Source organism: Macrosteles quadrilineatus, unplaced genomic scaffold (assembly GCF_028750875.1).
Source record: "Macrosteles quadrilineatus isolate MER2022 unplaced genomic scaffold, UCM_ALF_1.0 Scaffold_1__1_contigs__length_201487025, whole genome shotgun sequence".
In the NCBI taxonomy this organism is placed as follows: Eukaryota; Metazoa; Arthropoda; class Insecta; order Hemiptera; family Cicadellidae; genus Macrosteles; species Macrosteles quadrilineatus.
Window position 1 is genome coordinate 103,008,795 of NW_026542594.1, and position 20,165 is coordinate 103,028,959.

The 20,165-nt window shown below is 36.2% G+C and overlaps 1 protein-coding gene across 1 annotated transcript in view; it reads right to left on the reverse strand.

Moving 5' to 3' along the window:
- LOC129001386 (VPS35 endosomal protein-sorting factor-like) overlaps window positions 1-6,581 on the reverse strand; it is a 144,731-nt gene extending 138,150 nt beyond the window's left edge. The window contains exon 1 of the mRNA XM_054428675.1: window positions 6,166-6,581. Within this exon, the coding sequence (XP_054284650.1) occupies window positions 6,166-6,185 (20 nt within the window). The 5' untranslated portion in view covers window positions 6,186-6,581. The remainder of the gene's footprint in view (window positions 1-6,165) is intronic.
- Between the last annotated feature and the right edge of the window lie 13,584 nt (window positions 6,582-20,165).

The following is a 20,165-nucleotide window of genomic DNA, read 5'->3' on the forward strand; positions in this document are numbered from 1 at the left end:
AAGAAAAGTCGTTTTGGGGTAGTGTTGGGCGCATTTGTAACCTAATAGTTAAGATTGTCCAGGGCCAGGTGCTGACTGTGACGAGTTAGGCCTATACGCACCACGCGTTATGACGATTACGCCTCCTGTCTATGTTTCGTTGTCGTCGCGTCGGAGGCATTTAAAAGAAAAAAAAAACAACAAATAAACAAATTATAGCTACGCAAAACAACAATTAAAGCACAAATTTAAGTTACAACTATACTAACACGATCCGTCTTGGAGGTTATGTTTACACAAACTCAAATAGTAAATAAATGTACTCAATGCGTTTATTTGAATTGAAAAATAAATAACAGCTATTAAATTATACAGCTGATCAAAATGTAAACAATTATGTTCTTCATAAGGATAACATGGGAACTTTCAAAGCCACTGGGGCAGAGCCCAAGGGACTTTTTCAAAAATGTAAGGCCAGTTTGCAAATCTACGCAACACGCTCTTTCCAATGAGACGTCAATGGATAAAATCGGTTGAGAAATGGCGGAGGAGTTCAACCGACAAAGTTTCATGTAGCGTATTAATTATATAGATATCATTAAACACAAACCAACATCCAAAACTATACACATTTTTAATACAACATAGATAATTTACACATTGACTGTTTACAATTAACATATGTTCTTCTTCTCACTTTTTATTTTTGCTTCTCAACGGGAAAAATCTGTTTCATAATCACTAAAATAGATTTATAATAAATAATCTATCATAAAGTTTAAGATTAATTAAGCCCTACCACATAGTTGTTTTATTTTTTTTTTATCAGCTGTCTGAAATTGTGAAATAGGCATTTGACATTTCTGTTTGTTTACATTTAAATGTTAAAGCAAACGTAAACATTGTGAATTTTCTCATGCTTCCATGGAGACCAATTATTAATATTTAATTTCTAACAACAGCTGGAGTTTCAAAACAATGTTTGTTTCCCATGTTAATGTTATGGAGAAATTTGAAACTTTAAAGGGCTCCAGGGCCTCACTCTCTAATTATTTCCCTAAAAAGAAAGTTTCCTGCACAACTTCACGTTACGCTCTTTCCAATGACACCAAAAACATGTCAATCGGTTCAGTAGTTTTGGAGGGGAAAAATCTGTTTCATAATCATTGAAATAGATTTATAATAAATAATCTATCATAAAGTTTAAGATTAAATAAACCTACCACATAGTTGTTTATTTTTTTTTGGATCAGCTGTCTGAAATTTGAGAGTTCTGGTTGTTTACATTTAAAATGTCAAAGCTAATGTAAACATTGTGAGTTTTCTCATGCTTCCAAGGAGACCAATTATCAATATCTAATTTCTGACAGCTGGAGTTTCAAAACAATGTTTTTGTTTCCCATGTTAATCTTACGGAGAAATACAAAACTTTAAAGGGCCCGAGGGCCTCACTCTCTAATTATTTACCTAAAAAAAAGTTTCCTGCACAACTTCAAGTTACGCTCTTTCCAACGACACCAAAAAACATGTCAATCGGTTCAATAGTTTTGGAAGAGTAATTGTCAAAAAAATCCTGCTTGCGTATTAAATAAGTACTAGTGTCCCTGTTGCTCAAACTCGAGCAATTGCTAAGTATTACAGGCGTTATTTTAAAAAGAGCTTCAACCAAGTCAGCAAATATTTGTAGCAAACTGTTTTGTTAGCAAACTTATTAACTGTTTACAATTAACCTATGCTCTTCTTCTCACTTTTGATTTCTGACAACAGCTGGAGTTTCATAACAATTTTTGTTTCCCATGTTAATCTTATGGAGAAATAAGAAACTTTAAGGGGCTCCAGGGCCTCACTCTCTCATTATTTCCCTAAAAATAAAGTTTCCTGCACAACTTCACGCTACGCTCTTTCCAATGACACCAAAAACATGACAATCGGTTCAGTAGTTTCGGAGGAGTAATTGTCACAAAAAATCTGCTTGCGTATTAATTAAGTATAGATAGATAGATAGATAAATGAACATTTAAAACACAGACCCTCTGCAACAATGAGATTGAAGTTCATCTTAAACTGGGTTTTCCTAGGCGCGGTAGCGGAGAGCGGAGAGAGAACGCGGAGAGCGGACTCCACTTGTCTTAGGTAATTTAATGTTACTGTTTTCCTAGAAGCGGAGCGGAACACCATGTTAATTTCTCTTCCACTCTCCGCGTTCCTCTCTCCGCTTCCGCGCCTAGGTAAACCCAGCTTTAAAACTGACTGATTGAAATGATTCATGGAACCACAGAGAAGAAAAACAGAATGATCACAGCAGGAATGCACTAGGTAGATATGGTAGCCTATATAGCCTATATTTCTTCACAGCTGATCTAAAACTCATTTTGAAAATATGGACCCTATAGGAACAATGCTCAGCAGAGTGGAAGAGAGGCAGTGTCATCAAACAACCAATAAATACCATGGGTGTGTTGCTAGCCAAGTGGTTTGCATTTTGGACTTCGGTGTGGGAGGGACAGGTTCAATTCCCGACACACCTACAAAACTTTAATGGATATGGACCGCTTTTCCCATAAAAGTGATTAAAGTGGCTTCATAGAAAAATTCCGTACTGGCGTGGACACAGGCAAAATGAAAGAAAAATACCCTGCCGCAGCAAACCTGCCGACTAAGAAAATTTCTATTTGTCTGAATGGATTTTAATTAAATCTAAAAATAACATTAGGTTCAGTGGGGGATCTAGAACAGTCATAAAGGGGGTGGGGCGAACTGGTGGGTCCGGGGAGTTTGGGGGTACCCCCCCCAAAAAATTTTGTAAACTATGTCTCAAAAATGGCAGTATTATACCATTATTTTGTCCAAAGTCAGTGTGACAAATTATTTTACACGATGTGTATGCACTACTTTATTAAATGCAGTAAAATATATACAGGGTGACAAAAAAGTCTGGAAACGGCTTGATATATTTTTAACTAAATTCGTTAGAAAATTCAAACTTTTCACATCAACTTATATGTATGAAAACTACTTTTTACAAGCATTACCATTTTTTAACCTTCACCAGGGGACCTCCCATGAGGAGTAGGTACACTATCTTTGTAAGCATAGGTTGATATGCACACCATGTTAAAGGTCTGGTCAAGTGGAGTTCATTGCCGGAAACCGCGTCAAAAAAGGTTCATCCGTTACAAAATGGCGGCAGTCCAAAGTTCTTGCGGAATATACCTGCAGAAGCCTTAGGGCCCTTTCACACGAGGCCACTGGTGGCGGCCACCGGTGTCCGCCACCAGTTACCGGCCGGGAAACTGCAGTGGATGATACAGGCAACTTACAAGCCACTTTACTACAGCCACTGTACAATGGTAGTTGTGAAAATGCTGTTGAACAATGAACATCTCCTTTTTCTCGCGTTGATAATAAAGAAAATAAGGCAAAGACACAGGCGTGCTATACCAATTGCCGGTTACTTTTCAATTTCGCAAATTAGATCTTCAGTATTAACTTTGTTTTCTATTATTTTGTTTATTCTCTTATTCTGTTATTTTCCTTTGTCTTTTTCTTTTTCAGAAACGTCCTCTTTATTTTTCTTCTGATCACTCATTTTCACAAACAAACAATTCATCACGAAAACACTCAACAAATACCATAGTGCGTTTGTCTTTGCAGTCTGCACGTGAACTGATTCAAAATAGTAGCTGCGCGCTCATCCACGGTGGCGGCCACTGGTTGCTACGTGTGAAAGCTCCCATTTAATTCAATGCCCCGCGACGAGTTGCCGCCACTGCAGTTGCCGGCGGTTGCCGACTAGCAGTTGCGCGAGGAGACACTGCTCGGCCACTGTGTAGTGGCGGGCAACTACAGTGGCTGCGTGTGAAAGGTCCCATTTAAAACAATGTTAAAGCTGTGGCGGCCACCAGTGGTCTCGTGTGAAAGGGCCCTTAGTACTGTATTGGTAAATACTCATATTCAACATTAAATGGTTTTTACTTGGCCCGGAAATCTGAAACCCGTTTAAATTTGTTTTGAAGATTGAATAATATTAGTCTATGAGCTAGTTGACTTTAAAATACAGTTTCAGCTCTCAAGCTAATGGTCAATACGAGTATTTACCAATAGTAAGGCCTGTGCAGGTATATTCAACAAGAACTTTGGACAGCCGCCATTTTGTAACGGATGAATCCTTTTTGACGCGGTTTCCGGCAATGAAATCCACTTGACCAGACCTTTAAAATGGTGTGCATATCAACCTATGCTTACATTAAAGATTATGTACCTACTCCTCGTGGGTCGTCCCCCGGTGAAGGTAAAAAAATGATAATTCTTGGAAAAAGAGCTTTTATACATGTAAGTTGATGTGAAAGGTTTGAATTTTCTAACGGATTTAATTAAAAAGATATTAAACCGTTTCCAGACTTTTTTGTCACCCTGTATATATGTATGCCCTAGAGGGGGCATGTGCCCCCTTCCCCCCCCCCCCTCTGGATCCGCCACTGATTAGGTTTAATGAGTAACCAGGTTTGCTGCTACAAGGAAACTAATAAAGTGTGTTTTTAATAGCTTAGTATAAAATAAATAAATTTGCAAAGTTTGATTAAAATATATCCATAAACAAGAAAACTACAAAATTTTACAATATTCTCCATAAAAATAACATGGGAATTTTAAATTTTTTAAATTTTCTCTGTTACCAATAACTGTACAAAAATACATTTTGAAATACTATATTATTTGTTTTTCTAAGCTCTTTAAAAAGGTCCAGAGGGAAACTGGGAATTTTTGTGTTTTGAGGGTCAAAAATGAGAAAACCCAATTTTTGGATAAAACCGAGTTCCCATGGTTCGATCATGCTTGTTCGGGAAATCATTCAAATTTATCCTGCCTTACACCTTTAAAACAAATTACATCAAAATCGGACAAAAATCGGACGTAAATCTATACATAGGCTACAGTGTAAATTTAGTATTGAAACAAATCTGTATTTTTAAAACGGAAATAGGTAGAAATATTCTGTTTGTGGCATTGATTGTTAACAAAAGGTCTGCAATTTTTTACATCAAAAACATCTTTTAAGCCCTCTAACAATTCGAAGAGTTTGTCAAAAGAAACACAATGACGCAAACCTGAGGTGGATAACTCACCCCTAGCCAAAATAGCAGGTATTCCAAAATTTAATTTACCTAGCCTATGTAAAAAGCACCAATTTCACAAATATGGAAACAAATCTGTATTTGTTAAACCGAAACATATAGAAATATTCTGTTTGTGGCATTGATTGTAAAACAAAGGTTCCGCAATTTTTTTAATCAAACATGTTTTTAACCCCCGTGACAGGTTTTTTTTTTCAAATAACAACCCCTATAGAGTGATCCCTCATTTTGAAGGGTTTGTCAAGACACTTAAGCAATGGTGCAAACCTGAAGTCAATATGTCACCCCTAACCAAAATGACAGGTATTTAAAATTTTGAATTGAAGAAATGGGTGCTTTTTCACCCAATCGCACATGACCATTCAAAGGTAGGTATTTTAAGCCAAGTATTCAAATGGAGATGAGTGTAGGATGAGTGGAGTAATCTTGTAGTCTTGTTACTGACTAAGGCCGACATTTTCCTTAGATAGGACTGTTAATTAATTAATAAGTTAGCCCATACAGCCAATGGCAACTAAGGGACCTACAGTTTAATGGAATATTAACCACATTTTGCCTTGTAATTTACAAACTAGTCTAATTATCAGGATAGGCTAGTACTGCGGATAGTCGTAGTACAACTAGTTCGGACGTTAATAAAGAGTATCACATCCACAGATTATGCCTAGAAATATCCACAAAGTGTGTTATGTGTCGACGCATCGACAAATAGCCTAACACTCGGAGGGCTAAAGCAGGAAACGCACTAAACTTAGTCTGTTGCTCCCTTAGTCCGTTAGTATTCCCTTCAATCTCTGACACCTTCCGTTAAAATTGCTTTGCAAGGCTTTTAATGAACTGTAACCCATTTGTTAACTAAGATTATCTCTGTTAACAAAAGCGTAAGGAACAGTCTCCGTCTATCAACATAGCTATCTGGGCCTGAGAGAGGGTAAAAACCTATTATTGATGGACGATGGATCCGATACAACAACTAACTTAAATCACTATGTCACTTAGTCTGTATTTAATGGACTGGCACAAAAATTAACATGATCAAGACAGGACTTACCATTCCCATGATTTATTCATCCTTTTCGTCCTAAGCTAGTTTATAATCTATGTGCACAATGAATGCCACTTAGGCTATTTGATTAATTTAAAATAGAAGCGCTAATTTAAAATCAAATACTGTAGGTTTTTTGGGAAACTTTCACCCCAAAAAGTTGTATAGTGTAGTTAGTAAAAATCTTTTAACTTAACAAAAATGTCAATTTCAAAGGGAAGTAAGTTAACCTTCATTCTATATATCAAATCAACGTTATTTTACAGTAAAAATAAAAGTAGAGATGTGTTAATTCATTACAAGCTTCGCCTCAAGTTACTTGAACAAAGTTACAATGATGTATAATAAAAAAACTCCCTATATTATACGTAAAGTAATGGTAAAGTATAAGTTATGTTTACATTTACAACACGGTTTTGTTTTCTTTCACTGTTTTCAGTTTGTTTTTGTTAGGTTAGGTTACTTTCTTCTTCAAAATAAAATAATAGGAAAGAAGGCAAGTAGTGTAGTGTTGAAATAGCTGTTTTGTTTGGAGGCAACTAATTGACTGGCGGCACGATTTGTTTTTCAGGATAAATTTTGCTGACAGTGTCATTTGTAGGCTTCTGACTGACTATTAATGAAGGTTTATTAATCGAAAAATTAGTTCTGTTCATTAAATAAAATGTTAAATGCCTCAAATTCGATTTTATATTTTTTTTTATTATGAAATTAAACTGTCATAACCTAACCAAACTAACCAGACTTGCTGATAATGCAAAATCGAATGAAGGTTTAATCGAAAAAATAGTTTTGTTCATAAAATAAAACTATAAATGGCTCAAATTCAATTTTATAATATTTTAATTATAAAATTAAAATGTCATAACCTAACCAAACCAACCAAATTGCTGATAATCAAAAATTCCTAGACAAAATGTTGATTATATCGAAGGGATTCGATCCGATCCCGGCCACTGAGCTATAATGAATTATAGCTCACTAGCTCAGTGATCCCGGCCCTCCCAATTTGCAGTCAAAGTCAAGCACTCTATCCTCTATGCCACCGAGGCCGATGACGGCAATTTGTATTGTTCCGGTAATGTGTTCCCTCTGCCAATCAGAAGCCTCCAAATGACACTTTTGGCAAATTGAATCCTGAAATAAAAGTTCAGCTGACCGGAGGGAGCGAAGCCGCGAAGCTCTTTGAGATCGGAAATTATGCCAACTACTACCCAATAACGGCTGAACATATTAAATCCAAACTTTTGTAGTTTCAACAAACAGTGTTCATGTTATTAAACAAATAAATTTCAATTAGAATATGTCTGTACACTGTAAAACGAACATATTTTTTTCGAAGTGACTATTCGCACTCCAAAATGACGTCACAAACTGTTCCCGTTGTAGTTCCAGTTCCGGTATTACAAAACAATTCTATCAGCTTCCATACAAATACACCCTTTTTAACACTTATATTGCCCCCTTTTCCTAAATATTTTTATTAGCATGGGAAATAATATAATATTGATTTATATAAATAGTAATTATGATTAGAGTTTTGAATTAGCTGTTTTAAATAAATATCAATTATGGAATCAAAATGTATTTGAGCACGGCCACCTTTAATTCCAGGCCGCGGCCTGGTAGAATTGGCAACGTCGCAAATATTGTAGTTTAGCGCTAGACGTCCCATAAGATAACATGGTAGACGGGTGACAGCTTTATGATGAATTGTATTTGACAGCATCACCAACCGATCACACGGCCAACCTAAAAACACGAAACACCGAAAAAAAAACAGCAAAACAGTGGCACGTTTTTTTCTAATAATGTTCAACCAGAGAGTAGTGACTCCCTGAGTGACTCCAGTTATAATCTATTTATCTCAATGCCTGGATTGGCACTAAAGTGTCCAAACCCTGGCCTTGTTACAATTTAACGACCTCTTTGTTAGATGGCATCAGTATTAGGTAAATTTCTAGATTAGCTAAATATTACTAATGGCATCTGGGTCTGGAAACTATCTCGCTAGGAATCGAACCAGCTATCTTCAGAAAATATGAGCACTATAACCCAGATAAGTTCTCTGATTCAGTTGTACCTCCATTTCAGTTCATTTCATTTCATTTATTTCCACGGTAAGTAGCCAATTTGTACATGACAATTCAAAAATACATGATTCTGTACAACAAATTTCAAGCAGAGACAAAGAACAATATTTAACAATTAACAAAATAAACAATATCAGATCAGTAGTAACAATATCAGATAACAAATTTCAAGCAAAGACAAAGAAAAATATTTAACAATTAACAAAATAAACAATATCAGATCAGTCAACGAGAAATATCAATACATGCAACACAATGCAAAAAAGAATAACAAGAACAAAAACAGAACGGGAGTGTTGCTGAAGGTCTAAGTCCCGGAAGGTCTAATTAGACCTTCGACACACATTTTGCAGTTTGTACTTGTTGCTGAGGGTCTAATCTGGTAATATGTTGAATGTCTAAGTCCCGGAAGGTCTAAGAGTACAGTCAATGCAAAAAACTCATCCACTGATACTGTTTTAGACCTTGCGGGATTAGACCTTGGGCACACAATGTATATTTTGTAAATAAATTATTATAAAATGAGAGTTGCTGAAGGTCTAATTCCCTGAAGGTCTAAGATTCGAGTGCCTGAAGGTCTAAGATTCGAGTGCCGGAAGGTCTAAGATTCGAGTCCCGGAAGGTCTAAGATTCGAGTCCCTGAAGGTCTAATTCCCTGAAGGTCTATGATTCGAGTCCCTGAAGGTCTAAGATTCGAGTCCCGGAAGGTCTAAGATTCGAGTGCCGGAAGGTCTAAGATTCGAGTCCCGGAAGGTCTAAGATGCGGGCGGACATTGCGTCGCCAGAGATGAAGGCTACACAAGCAGGCAATAATGCAACAACTTTTAGAGTTGTAATATTCTTAGTGATAGTTTTAATAACTCGCACGTCTTTTTTATGCTAGCTCGTTATTACAAGTACGATGGAGATATAAAAAAATCCTTATTTATATTATATCATTGACTATTGGATACTTTAATTTTTGTTACTGGCATAGTTGCTGGGCATAACAGTTGCTATAGCTCAGAATAAAATCATTACATCAGTTTAAATTGGTAATTAAAAACCATTGTGCAATCGGCATAAATAGTTTAAATAAGTTCGGCAGAAATAAGTTAAAGTTGGTGTTAAAATAACATCGTTAGTTTCCTTGGTGTTCAGGATTCTGTTTTGTTTATTTCAGCTTATCTTAGCCAATAAATAAATAGTTTCATCCATTGACTTTATACCACACATATAGTCAATGTTCCATCTTACTAATATTATAAATCTAATCTAAAAGTTTGTGAATTTTTGCGTGCGTGCGTATAAGGCCGGTTCCGAGGCGATCGATGTGATTTTCCACCGTGGGTCCGAGGTCCCCGCTTGTTTCGAGGTCCTGGTGCGGGACCTCGGATCCAAATACAACCGAAAACGTGTTCGTTGCCAGATAATAATTTTAATATCAATATTAAGTGATTTTGAGCGAGACCTTGGAACCCTAATGGAAAGTTTAAAACTTCTTCACGGAATTTCCGATAGGAACGTAGCGATAGTTTTTACTTGTACACAGTGTGGCATGTGACATAAAATCACATTCTTCGCGGGAACCGATGTCCGTGTCCGTTTCTCTCACATATAATGTATACACTACACCCTCTGATACATCCTTCAACTGGAAGCAGAGGCTCCCCATTCCCCACCTCCACCTCTCTCCAAGATGACATCGTATTTCAGATATCATATCACTAACGGCAGTCGGCAGTCCGAATGGAATGGGAACAGTTGGGAACGTGCTAACTCAATTTCTGCCTGTCTGTCTGTGACGCACAAGATGTTATTTTACGCTCTCTTCGACGGGAAAACGAACAAACAGATCACGATGAAACTATTTTGATGTATTCTCTACAAGCTTGAGAAGGCTTTTAATTACTTGAAACGTGCCTATGTCCATTGGAAATAAAAAATACGAACACTCAAAACCCCAGTTTTGCGCGAAAGGCTCATTTTGTTCTAGGTGAAACCATTGACTAACCAACCACTAGTAGACTTATTATCCCATTGTAAATTTTGAAGCTCGTCTTTCGTGTCTAGTTCATGTTCGGCGACACTGCGTGCGTTAGTGTCGACGGATTTTGTTTATTATTTTAGGGTTAATTTAAGGATTTTGTGCTTTACTGTTTGGTTATGCACCGGCTTCAGCTGTTCCATACGGGATGAGAAATCTACTAGGGGAGTATGTTTTATCTATGGCTTTACTTTAATCAAGTCAAGTGATCTATAAATTAAATAATACTAGTGGTCGTCCGGTGGTCGAAAACTCGACCAAAACATGTAATGTACACCGTATTCACTATTGGGTACTGAAGTAAACATCCCATCTATATGGACCAGCTGTCGCCATTTTTTAACTAAAAAAAAACATGTAGATGTGTGAGCCAATAACCGAATGTTTGTCTTAAATTCTATTTTCTACCTTATTTTTGGTTGGATTCCACAGCATTTTAGAGTTTCATGATTTGTCTAACCCTTCTAAAATGTTAACATTTAAAATTTGGACGTCCACGGGGAGTAACCAGAGGTGAATAGGCCTACATGTTACTGTAATTGGGTTATTAGAAATCTACTAAGTGAAACCCGTCGAAATCGACGGTTACTTTCTTCAAGGCTTACCTTAATTCATCTAACTGCAATAAATTGGGTGAAATATACATATTTTGAGCTTTTAGCATTGTTTAAAGAGTAATAAGTGTAACAACAATAATGATATTAATTGCGTTAGTTGCCAAATTTGGTTGATCATTCAATGAATAACATATTCCCCATACCGTACGTCATCGGTGTTATTATTAGTATGTTATATTGTATCTCTTTCTTAGGAAGCACTTTTAAACAGTATCGTATTGGTGGATCTTTTGTTGTTAAACACTTCCGTGATTTGTAACATGGTTTTATTTCAAAAGAAAATAATTTTTGGGAAGACATATTCTAACTTCAAAGGGGTATATCCGTTACAGTGTAAGTCTGATTTTTCCTTCGTCACGTCGCGTCAGTTCATATCGTACTTCTGTGCTAGTGAATGAACCCTCTAGCATATTTTTGAGAAATTGATTGTGGGTTACTGCTGGAATTCCTTGACATGGGGGATGTCAGTTATAGTTGTCTCAGCCTTATCCATAAAGTTGTCAATATAATCTCTCTACGAAATGTTAGGTGTAAAGGAATACTTGAAGTGAAGTTGGCTTTTATTCTTGAACTGTTAGGGGCCTCCTAGTTCATATGGTCATGCGGCTTCATTGACAACAAATAATGCAAATGACATAGCAATGGGACATTTCCAAAAAGCAAAAATACTGTAAATTGGCTGTTACGTATATATTGACGTTTACATATTGTTAATCAACGTATCTTATAAAGGATTATGTGATCTAGTTTAAAAGGAATATGGCCTTTCTGTCATGAGAGTAGCTGCTTAAATAGTATTTTCTCTTTGTGCCATATTTTATAGCCAAAACGTCGTGTTATTTTCAATAATGTTACCAAACCAGTGTGCCAAAGTCCGTAATAAAGGCAGGTGCAAATATTTTTTCAAGATGGGCACCATTTTAGGCAAGGTTTCTATGTTTGGATTTTATTAGACACGATAAGAGCAGACATTTCCACATAAATATTTGATATGTGTAGAATAATATGATAAAATGTAATGTAGGCAAAAATGGTGAAAAAGCAGACACCTACCCGTACAATAGATATAAGATAGTTCAATTAGAAATAATTTAAGAATTGCTGTGATAAAAGGATTTCCCACTGATTTCGTAATGGAACGTTGCAAAACATGACATGATATAGAAGAAAATCAATTTGGTTTAATCAGAAAATAACATTGCAAATACCCCCGCCACAGCAAACCTGCAGACTAAGCGAATTTCCATTTGACTGATTTGATTTACACTGAAATGTCTACATACAAATATAACATTTATTCCCGATTTAAATAGAATTAGTTTAACAAGTACTTAGGTTTGCTGCATCAGGGAGGGTAAAACTGTTTTTTTTTTTGTAAAATGTTAATAGTTAGTAAGAAATAAAAACATTTTCCAAATTTGATCAAAATATGTTCATAAACAAGCAAACTACAACAGTTTACTTATTCTCCATAAGAATAACATGGGACTTTAAATTTACAATTTTTTTGAATTTTCTCCGTAACCATTAGGCGCATAATAATGCTTCAATATACTAAATTGTTTTTTTTTTTAAGCTCTACAAAATGGTTTGGAAAGAAATTGCTAAATTTTATGTTTTTTGGGTCAAAAATGGGAAAAACCAATTTTTACCCCATAAAACCCCCCGTAAACCCCCGTTCTCATGGTCCGATCATGCTGGATCGCGAACTCGTTCGAATAAACATAGGTTTACACGTTTGTACCAAATTTCATCAAAATCGGATCATTTTTGCTCGAGTTATCGTGCTAACGGACACACATATATATAAATATATATATATGAATTTGAACGGATGGTGTTTTTGGCCTCTAGGGACCTCAAAACGAAAAAAAATCGGTCCCGCATCCAGGTCTTACCATGAGTACTACGGTAATAGCTTATTCCCTATATGGGAAATTCGCTAATACTTATTTGGTAGAATTCAGTAACTCCCAATAAATGTGTGTTGCTTGAAAAACAATTTAAAAATGAACAGCTGTTTCATTAAAAAGTATTATTCACAACTAGCGTCTAGACTGCCAGTGCAAGTCCGAGGATCGGAGGATCGTGGATCAGATCAGTAGATCATCCCCACCACCGCACCATGTCGTACGCTTCCGAATCATACCGGCGCATCAGCATAGCTTGTTCGCGGAAAATTGTTATCTGTATCACTGTCGCTGTCAAAACGTATAATTTGTAGATTAAATTTGAATTAAATATAATTAAACTATCATAACCTAACTAAACTAACCAAACTTGCTGATAATGATAAACTCGAATGAAGGTTTACTAATCGAAAAATAGCTCTGTTCTAAAAATAAAATTATAAATGTCTCAAATTCAATTTTACAATCTTTTAATTATAAAATTAAACTGTCATAACCTAACCAAACCAACCAAACTTGCTGATATGAAAAAAATTGTTGACAAAAAGTTAGTGCTCTCGGTGGGATTCGAACCCGGCACCTTCGGATTAACAGCTCGACACGTTATCCACTACACTACATAGGCTCATGACTCAGTTCCGTATCGTTGCAGTAATGGTTGACGTCACGCCATCGGCACTGAGCGGTGGTGGGGAGTTTTTCGATCTGATCCACGATCCTACCGATCCTAGGAGTTTCACTGGCAGTCTAGATGCTTATTTTTTCACATGGCCAAAATGTAAACAACTCTGAGGGGGCGATCTTTAAGGCTTCTGGGGCAGAGTCCTAAGGCTTCTGGGGCAGAGTCCTAAGGCCTCTTTTATGCACGGCGTTTTCCATCGGGCGGAATCTAACAGAATCTATCGGGCTTTCCGTCGGTGAGTGTTTTAACATGGGTTCGAATGGGACCCTTTTATGCACGACACGGAATCTCCGCCGAGTTTCGGCATTCCGTCGGAGGCCGACGGAGGACTTAGACTCCGCCGAGTTTCGGCGTTTCGTGGAGCGTATTTTTACATAGGTTCAAATGGAACCCTTTTATGCAACTGCGTTTTCCGTCGGGCGGAATGTACTGCTGCCAACCTACCCCACGCTCTGTCATCCACAGTATTGAAATCACCTTCGGTAATCATTGTAAATAGAATATCATAATTCATTGTAATTGATTGAAGAGTAGGCTACAAATAAAGTGGTGTAATTAGGGAAAAATTTACTGCATGAGAATCAATTACATTTTTGTTTAAATCCGCGGAATAATACAAACTTACTGTTTCGTAGGAACTTCTCAAACTTTTCCCCATCATTTCGCAGCAACCCATATAGGTTTGTGAAAGCCCCATCCACCCTACGACTTTCATTAACCGGGTGTACAGCCCATTTCCTTCGCCGTCGTCTATTTCTCTTCATGTACAAATAAGTATACACCAATACACAAGGATCCATCTTGGGTCACTGACGATGGCAAAATGAACGAAGTTGGTAGCACTGACCACCCCCACCACGGGCATTAGCGGATTCCGCTCGGCGGAGAAACTGCATAAAAGGGACATCGATTCCGCCCGACGATTTCGCCCGACCGAAAACGCCGTGCATAAAAGAGGCCTAAAGGCTTCTGGGGCAGAGTCCTAAGGCCTCTTTTATGCACGGCGTTTTCCATCGGGCGGAATCTAACAGAATCTATCGGGCTTTCCGTCGGTGAGTGTTTTAACATGGGTTCGAATGGGACCCTTTTATGCACGACACGGAATCTCCGCCGAGTTTCGGCATTCCGTCGGAGCGTGTTTTTACATAGGTTCAAATGGGACTCTTTTATGCAACTGCGTTTTCCGTCGGACGGAATGTAGTGCTACCAACCTGCCCCACGCTCTGTCATCTAGAGTATTGAAATCGCCTAATCATTGTAAATAGATTATCATTATATATTGTAATTGATTGAAGAGGACAAATAAAGAGATGCAATTTGGAAAAATGTAATGGGCGAAATTTTTTTTTTAATCCGCGGAATAATACAGCCTTACTGTTTCGTAGGAATAGTATAACTATTGTATTCCCCGGATTGGTATGGGAATTTTTTTACAAAAGGCCAGACCTACGAATTTCATTCGACAGGTGTACAGCCCACAACTCCCTCGCTGACGTATATTTTTCTTTACGCACAAATAGGTATAAACCAATAAACAAGAATGACGATGAAAAAATTAACAAAGTTGGCAGCACTGACAACCCCCACCGCGGGCATAATAACAAAACTAGCAGATTCCGCTCGGCGGAGAAACTGCATAAAAGCACAGAAAACATATTACTATGTTTTCTGTGATAAAAGGTACATCGGCCCGACGATTTCGCCCGACCGAAACGTCGTGCATAAAAGAGGCCTAAGGGATTTTGCTTAGTTTTTCTTTTGATAACTCATCTACAGACCAAGACCTTTCTTTCGACACCAACCAAGTTTCTACGCCAAGCCGTTCTCTCAAATTAGTGGGGACAAAGTTTCCAATTAAATATTTAGATTCACCCATGTTAATCTTATGGGAGAAACTCCAACATTGATGGCCTGTGGGGAAAAGCCCGAGGACTTTTATTACAGGTATTGGTGAACGGGGTGTCTACACAAAAAATACTTTATTTTGACACGTCGTTTGTAAAAATCCGTCCATTATTAACGGAGGAGTAGTGTTTCGTAGAAATTGCCTTCACGTATTATACATAATAAGGATACTATTATAAAGAAGAGGTGGTGTTTGTGTGTTTGTATGAGATAATCTCAAAAACTACTGAACCGACTGGGCTCAAATTGCACACAACTGTAGCTACAGCTCCGAGGATACATATAGAACTATTCCCGCTTCGATATTGTCCTAGGGCTCTGCCCCGTGGGCTTTCAAAAATTTGAGGTGAGAGATTTAAAAGTAAATATTGATTGATGGTATCCATGGTAACAAAGAACAAACCTACAAAGTTTAAAAACCCCATTCAGTTTTTCCTATTTTAAAATCATATCTTACCAACAGAACTTTCCAAATTAAACATCAAAATTACTTAACTGACCTTTACCCTATAGAATCAGGAATCCCCCAAGGAAGCGTGCTTGGACCATACTTGTATATTCTCTATACATCGGACCTACCAGAAAGTGTAAACACTATGGTTCAGCACACATTACTTTTACCTTAAATCAGGCTACATGTCCTCCAGTATCCATGAACAATATTCACCTCCCTCAAGTAACGGAAATAGAATACTTGGGCATGCACTTAGATGCAAAGCTTAATTGGAAGGCACATATCTGGACTAAAAGGCAACATCTAAATTTAAAAACAACTAAACTTAATTGGCTTCTTGGATCTAAATCAAAACTCAGTACACAAAATAAATTGTTACTGTACAAAACAGTTTTAAAACCAATTTGGACTTATGGTATTCAGCTTTGGGGATCAGCAAGTACCTCAAACATTGAAATTATTCAACGTTACCAATCAAAATTATTACGTAAAATTGTCAACGCTCCTTGGTTTGTTACCAACAGAACACTTCACAATGATCTTCAAATTCGAACAGTAAAAGAAGAAATTACAAAATATAGTGAAAAATACATTATAAAATTGGAAAATCATTCAAATCATCTTGCACTTAATTTATTGGACAATCACAACACCATTTACAGACTGAAGCGACATACGATATTGGACCTACCATTCAGATTCGGCCACCACCGACAAAATGTGCTATCAAAATTCAAAAGTGTTATCAAAATTCTCTTTGTTTGCTAGTGTTGACGGTGGTCAATCACTAGCTCATGTTCTTCAAGTTATTTTTGTATTACTATTTATATCATTTGCTTATTGTTCAACTTGAACAGATTATAAATAAAATAAAGAAAAGAAAAAAAAATTCTAAAGGCCCAACTAAAAATTCAGAACAATAGAATACACAACAATAGAACAATAGAACAGGTTCACCGAGTTGTTGACGTGATACGTCAATGTATGGAAGATAAAAAGTTTTGTTCAGCTGCCTTCTTGGATGTTAGCCAGGCATTCGATAAGGTGTGGCATGTTGGCTTGTTATATAAAGTAAAAAAGTTTTTATCCCATTCAATTTATAGCATTTTAAAATCCTACCTTCAAAACAGGACTTTCCAAATTAAATATCAAGACGTCCTCACTAACCTACGTCCAATTGAATCTGGGATTCCTCAAGGAAGTGTTCTCGGGCCGTTTTTGTATATTCTCTACACAGCAGATCTCCCAGAAAATGAGTTTGTAGAAATTGCTACATTTGCGGATGATACTGCGGTTTTGTCTGTTCATCATGATCCATTTCAAGCTTCTCTAAATTTACAGCAAAATCTGAACATAATTACTGATTGGTTTAAGACATGGAGGTTCAAAATTAATGAAACTAAATCTGTCCACATTTCTTTTACTCTAAATCAAAATTCTTGTCCTCCTGTCACAATAAACAACACCCAACTTCCCGAAGTAACTGAGGTTAAACACTTAGGTATCCATTTAGATAGGAAGTTAACTTGGAAAACACACATTTGGAGAAAACGGCAACAACTAAATTTAAAATCTAATCAGTTAAATTGGCTCATCGGAAGAAAATCAAAACTTAGTCTAGAAAATAAATTGTTGCTATATAAAACTATATTGAAACCAATCTGGACATATGGAGTTCAACTATGGGGCTCAGCGAGTACTTCTAATATAGAAATTCTCCAAAGATACCAATCGACAATGCTGAGGAAGATAACAAATGCACCATGGTATGTCAGCAATAGAACACTACATCAAGACCTTAAGATGCCTACAGTTAAGGACGAAATCATGACCATGAGTGAACGATATATTACGAAATTGGAATCTCGTCAAACTCATTTAGCTCTTAACTTATTAAACAACATGGATACAATTTACAGGCTTAAGAGGCCATCAATTCTGGACCTGCCCTACAGATTTTTGTAAAGTGTTTTTATTGAAAAATTTGTTGTTGAGAGTGCTTAACAGCTATTTTTAATGTTCCAAAGTCAATTTTTCGTATTACATAGTATTTACTTATTGTTCCGTATATAATAGAACAGATTGTAAATTAAATAAAGTTAAAAAAAAATTTTAAAATGTAATTAAGCAGAACTAATAAACTGTCAAATGAATTTTGATTTCACAATGCCACACAGCTGGTTCAAACAAACTAACTACTGCAGAACAGAGAGGGTAAGGATTATAAATTTAAAATAATGATGTCACTAGCCCTATTGTAAACATTATTTAACATTACTTAAATGGAGCTGTCAAACCATAATATGTTAATGTAATTTCATAAGTATATGATTCTTTCAGTTACTTCATTTGTTTATGTTTATGATCTATTATACTGAGTATGTTATAATATCTGTGAAATGCTGTAATAATGTTTTACTGGGAAACATTTGTTGTAAAAAAATCATTTATAGATACCGGTATAGGAACTAATTAATATTCTACTAGTGTCCCTGTTGCTCGAAATCGAGCAATTGCTAAGTATTACAGGCGTTATTTTAAAACGAATAACAGTCATATTTTTTATGACTATAAAAGATTCGACTCAAAGATTATGGAATACTCAAGATGTACATAACGATCGATATAATCAACATTTCTTGTAAATATCTTATCATTTTTCAAAAGCTGATTTTGTTTTTTAGTGTTTATAACACACATTACTTCTATTTCTTCCCCTTGGTGGTGTTCTATGACTTTCCTATGTTTCCATAGTTTGCAAATCGTCTCTTTCAATGATTACTAAGAAATGCAGCACAGTGTTAATTCAGTTTTCTTTTTAGTATATCAATTTATCCAGGCTCTCTTGTTTTTTCCCATTGTAATAATTACGCCAACCCAAATTCAAATAGTAACTATTTCATTTCAACCGAGTAAGTAAATGTTTGTGGCAAACTAACTGTTAAATTAGCAAACTTATTGACTATTTACAATTAACATATGTTCTTCTTCTCACTTTTAATTTCTGACAACAGCTGGAGTTTCATAACAATATTTGTTTCCCATGTTAATCTTATGGAGAAATACGAAACTTTAAAGGGCCCCAGGGCCTCACTCCCTAATTATTTCCGTAAAAAGAATGTTTCCTGCACAACTTCACGTTACGCTCTTTCCAATGACACCAAGAACATGTAAATCGGTTCAGTAGTTTCGGAGGAGTAATTGTCACAAAAAACCTGCTTGCGTATTAAATAAGTATAGATAATCATTGCCGTATCAACCTAGGCCCTTATCGTGAGTTTTATGAGGTTTATTTCTTTGAATTATTTTTGTGTAAACCAGTAATATATAATCCCCCTGCCGCAGCAAATCTATAGACTGAGCGAATTTCCATTTGCCTGATTATAATTTCACAAAAATATGTTAGAAAATTACCCATAATTTTCCATATTTATTTATATTTTCCTTTTTTCTATTTTTTGGTTTGGAACTATTGGGATAGATTTTCGTTTACAGTGAAAACCATTAAACACGTTCTTTTATTTTACCTTTAAATCCATCATTGGTTTTGTATCGTAGGGAGGCCGAGCCTAAATAAGTATTAACAGTATGAGTTAACAAAAACGTACTATTATCAAGTTAAGTAATACAGTTAAATTTTGTTTCTAAATTAAATGTTAGGAGTGAAACCATTTGGCATGTTCAAAGAACCTATGTGTATCTTTTGCATACTGCCCCGTTGCAAGGCATGGGTATAGCTGCTAGCAAATACGAATAGTAGCGCTGATTTGCAGTAGTAGTTCAATAAAATAACAAGCGACCGGCTGACCGGCGCAACTAATTGTGACCAACGGGATTGATTGATTTAGTATCTTATATGCATTAGAAATCATGTGCAAAGTCTTCTTTCTACATCAATTAAAATGCCATAATACCCCCACCGCAGCAAACCTGCAGCCAAAGCAAATTTCCATTTGTGTGGCTTTATTTTCAATTCAATCTAATTCAATAACGTTAGGTTTAACGAGTACCTAGGTTTGCTGCCTACAGGCGGGAGGGTAACGAAGTGTGATTTTTAGAAAAATATTATTAGCTTAGTATGAAATAAATAAATTTGCCAAGTTTAAAGAAAATCTATTCATAAACGAGCATTATTACAACAGTTTACTTATCCGACTATTAAATATTATAAGTAAGAAAGTTTGGATGTATATGGATGTATGGATGGATGGATGGATGTTTGTGACAAGTAAACGCGAAGAATACTAAACCGACAAGGTTGAAATTTGGTATGACGATAGCTGACATTCCCGATTAACATATAGACATATTCTTACCTC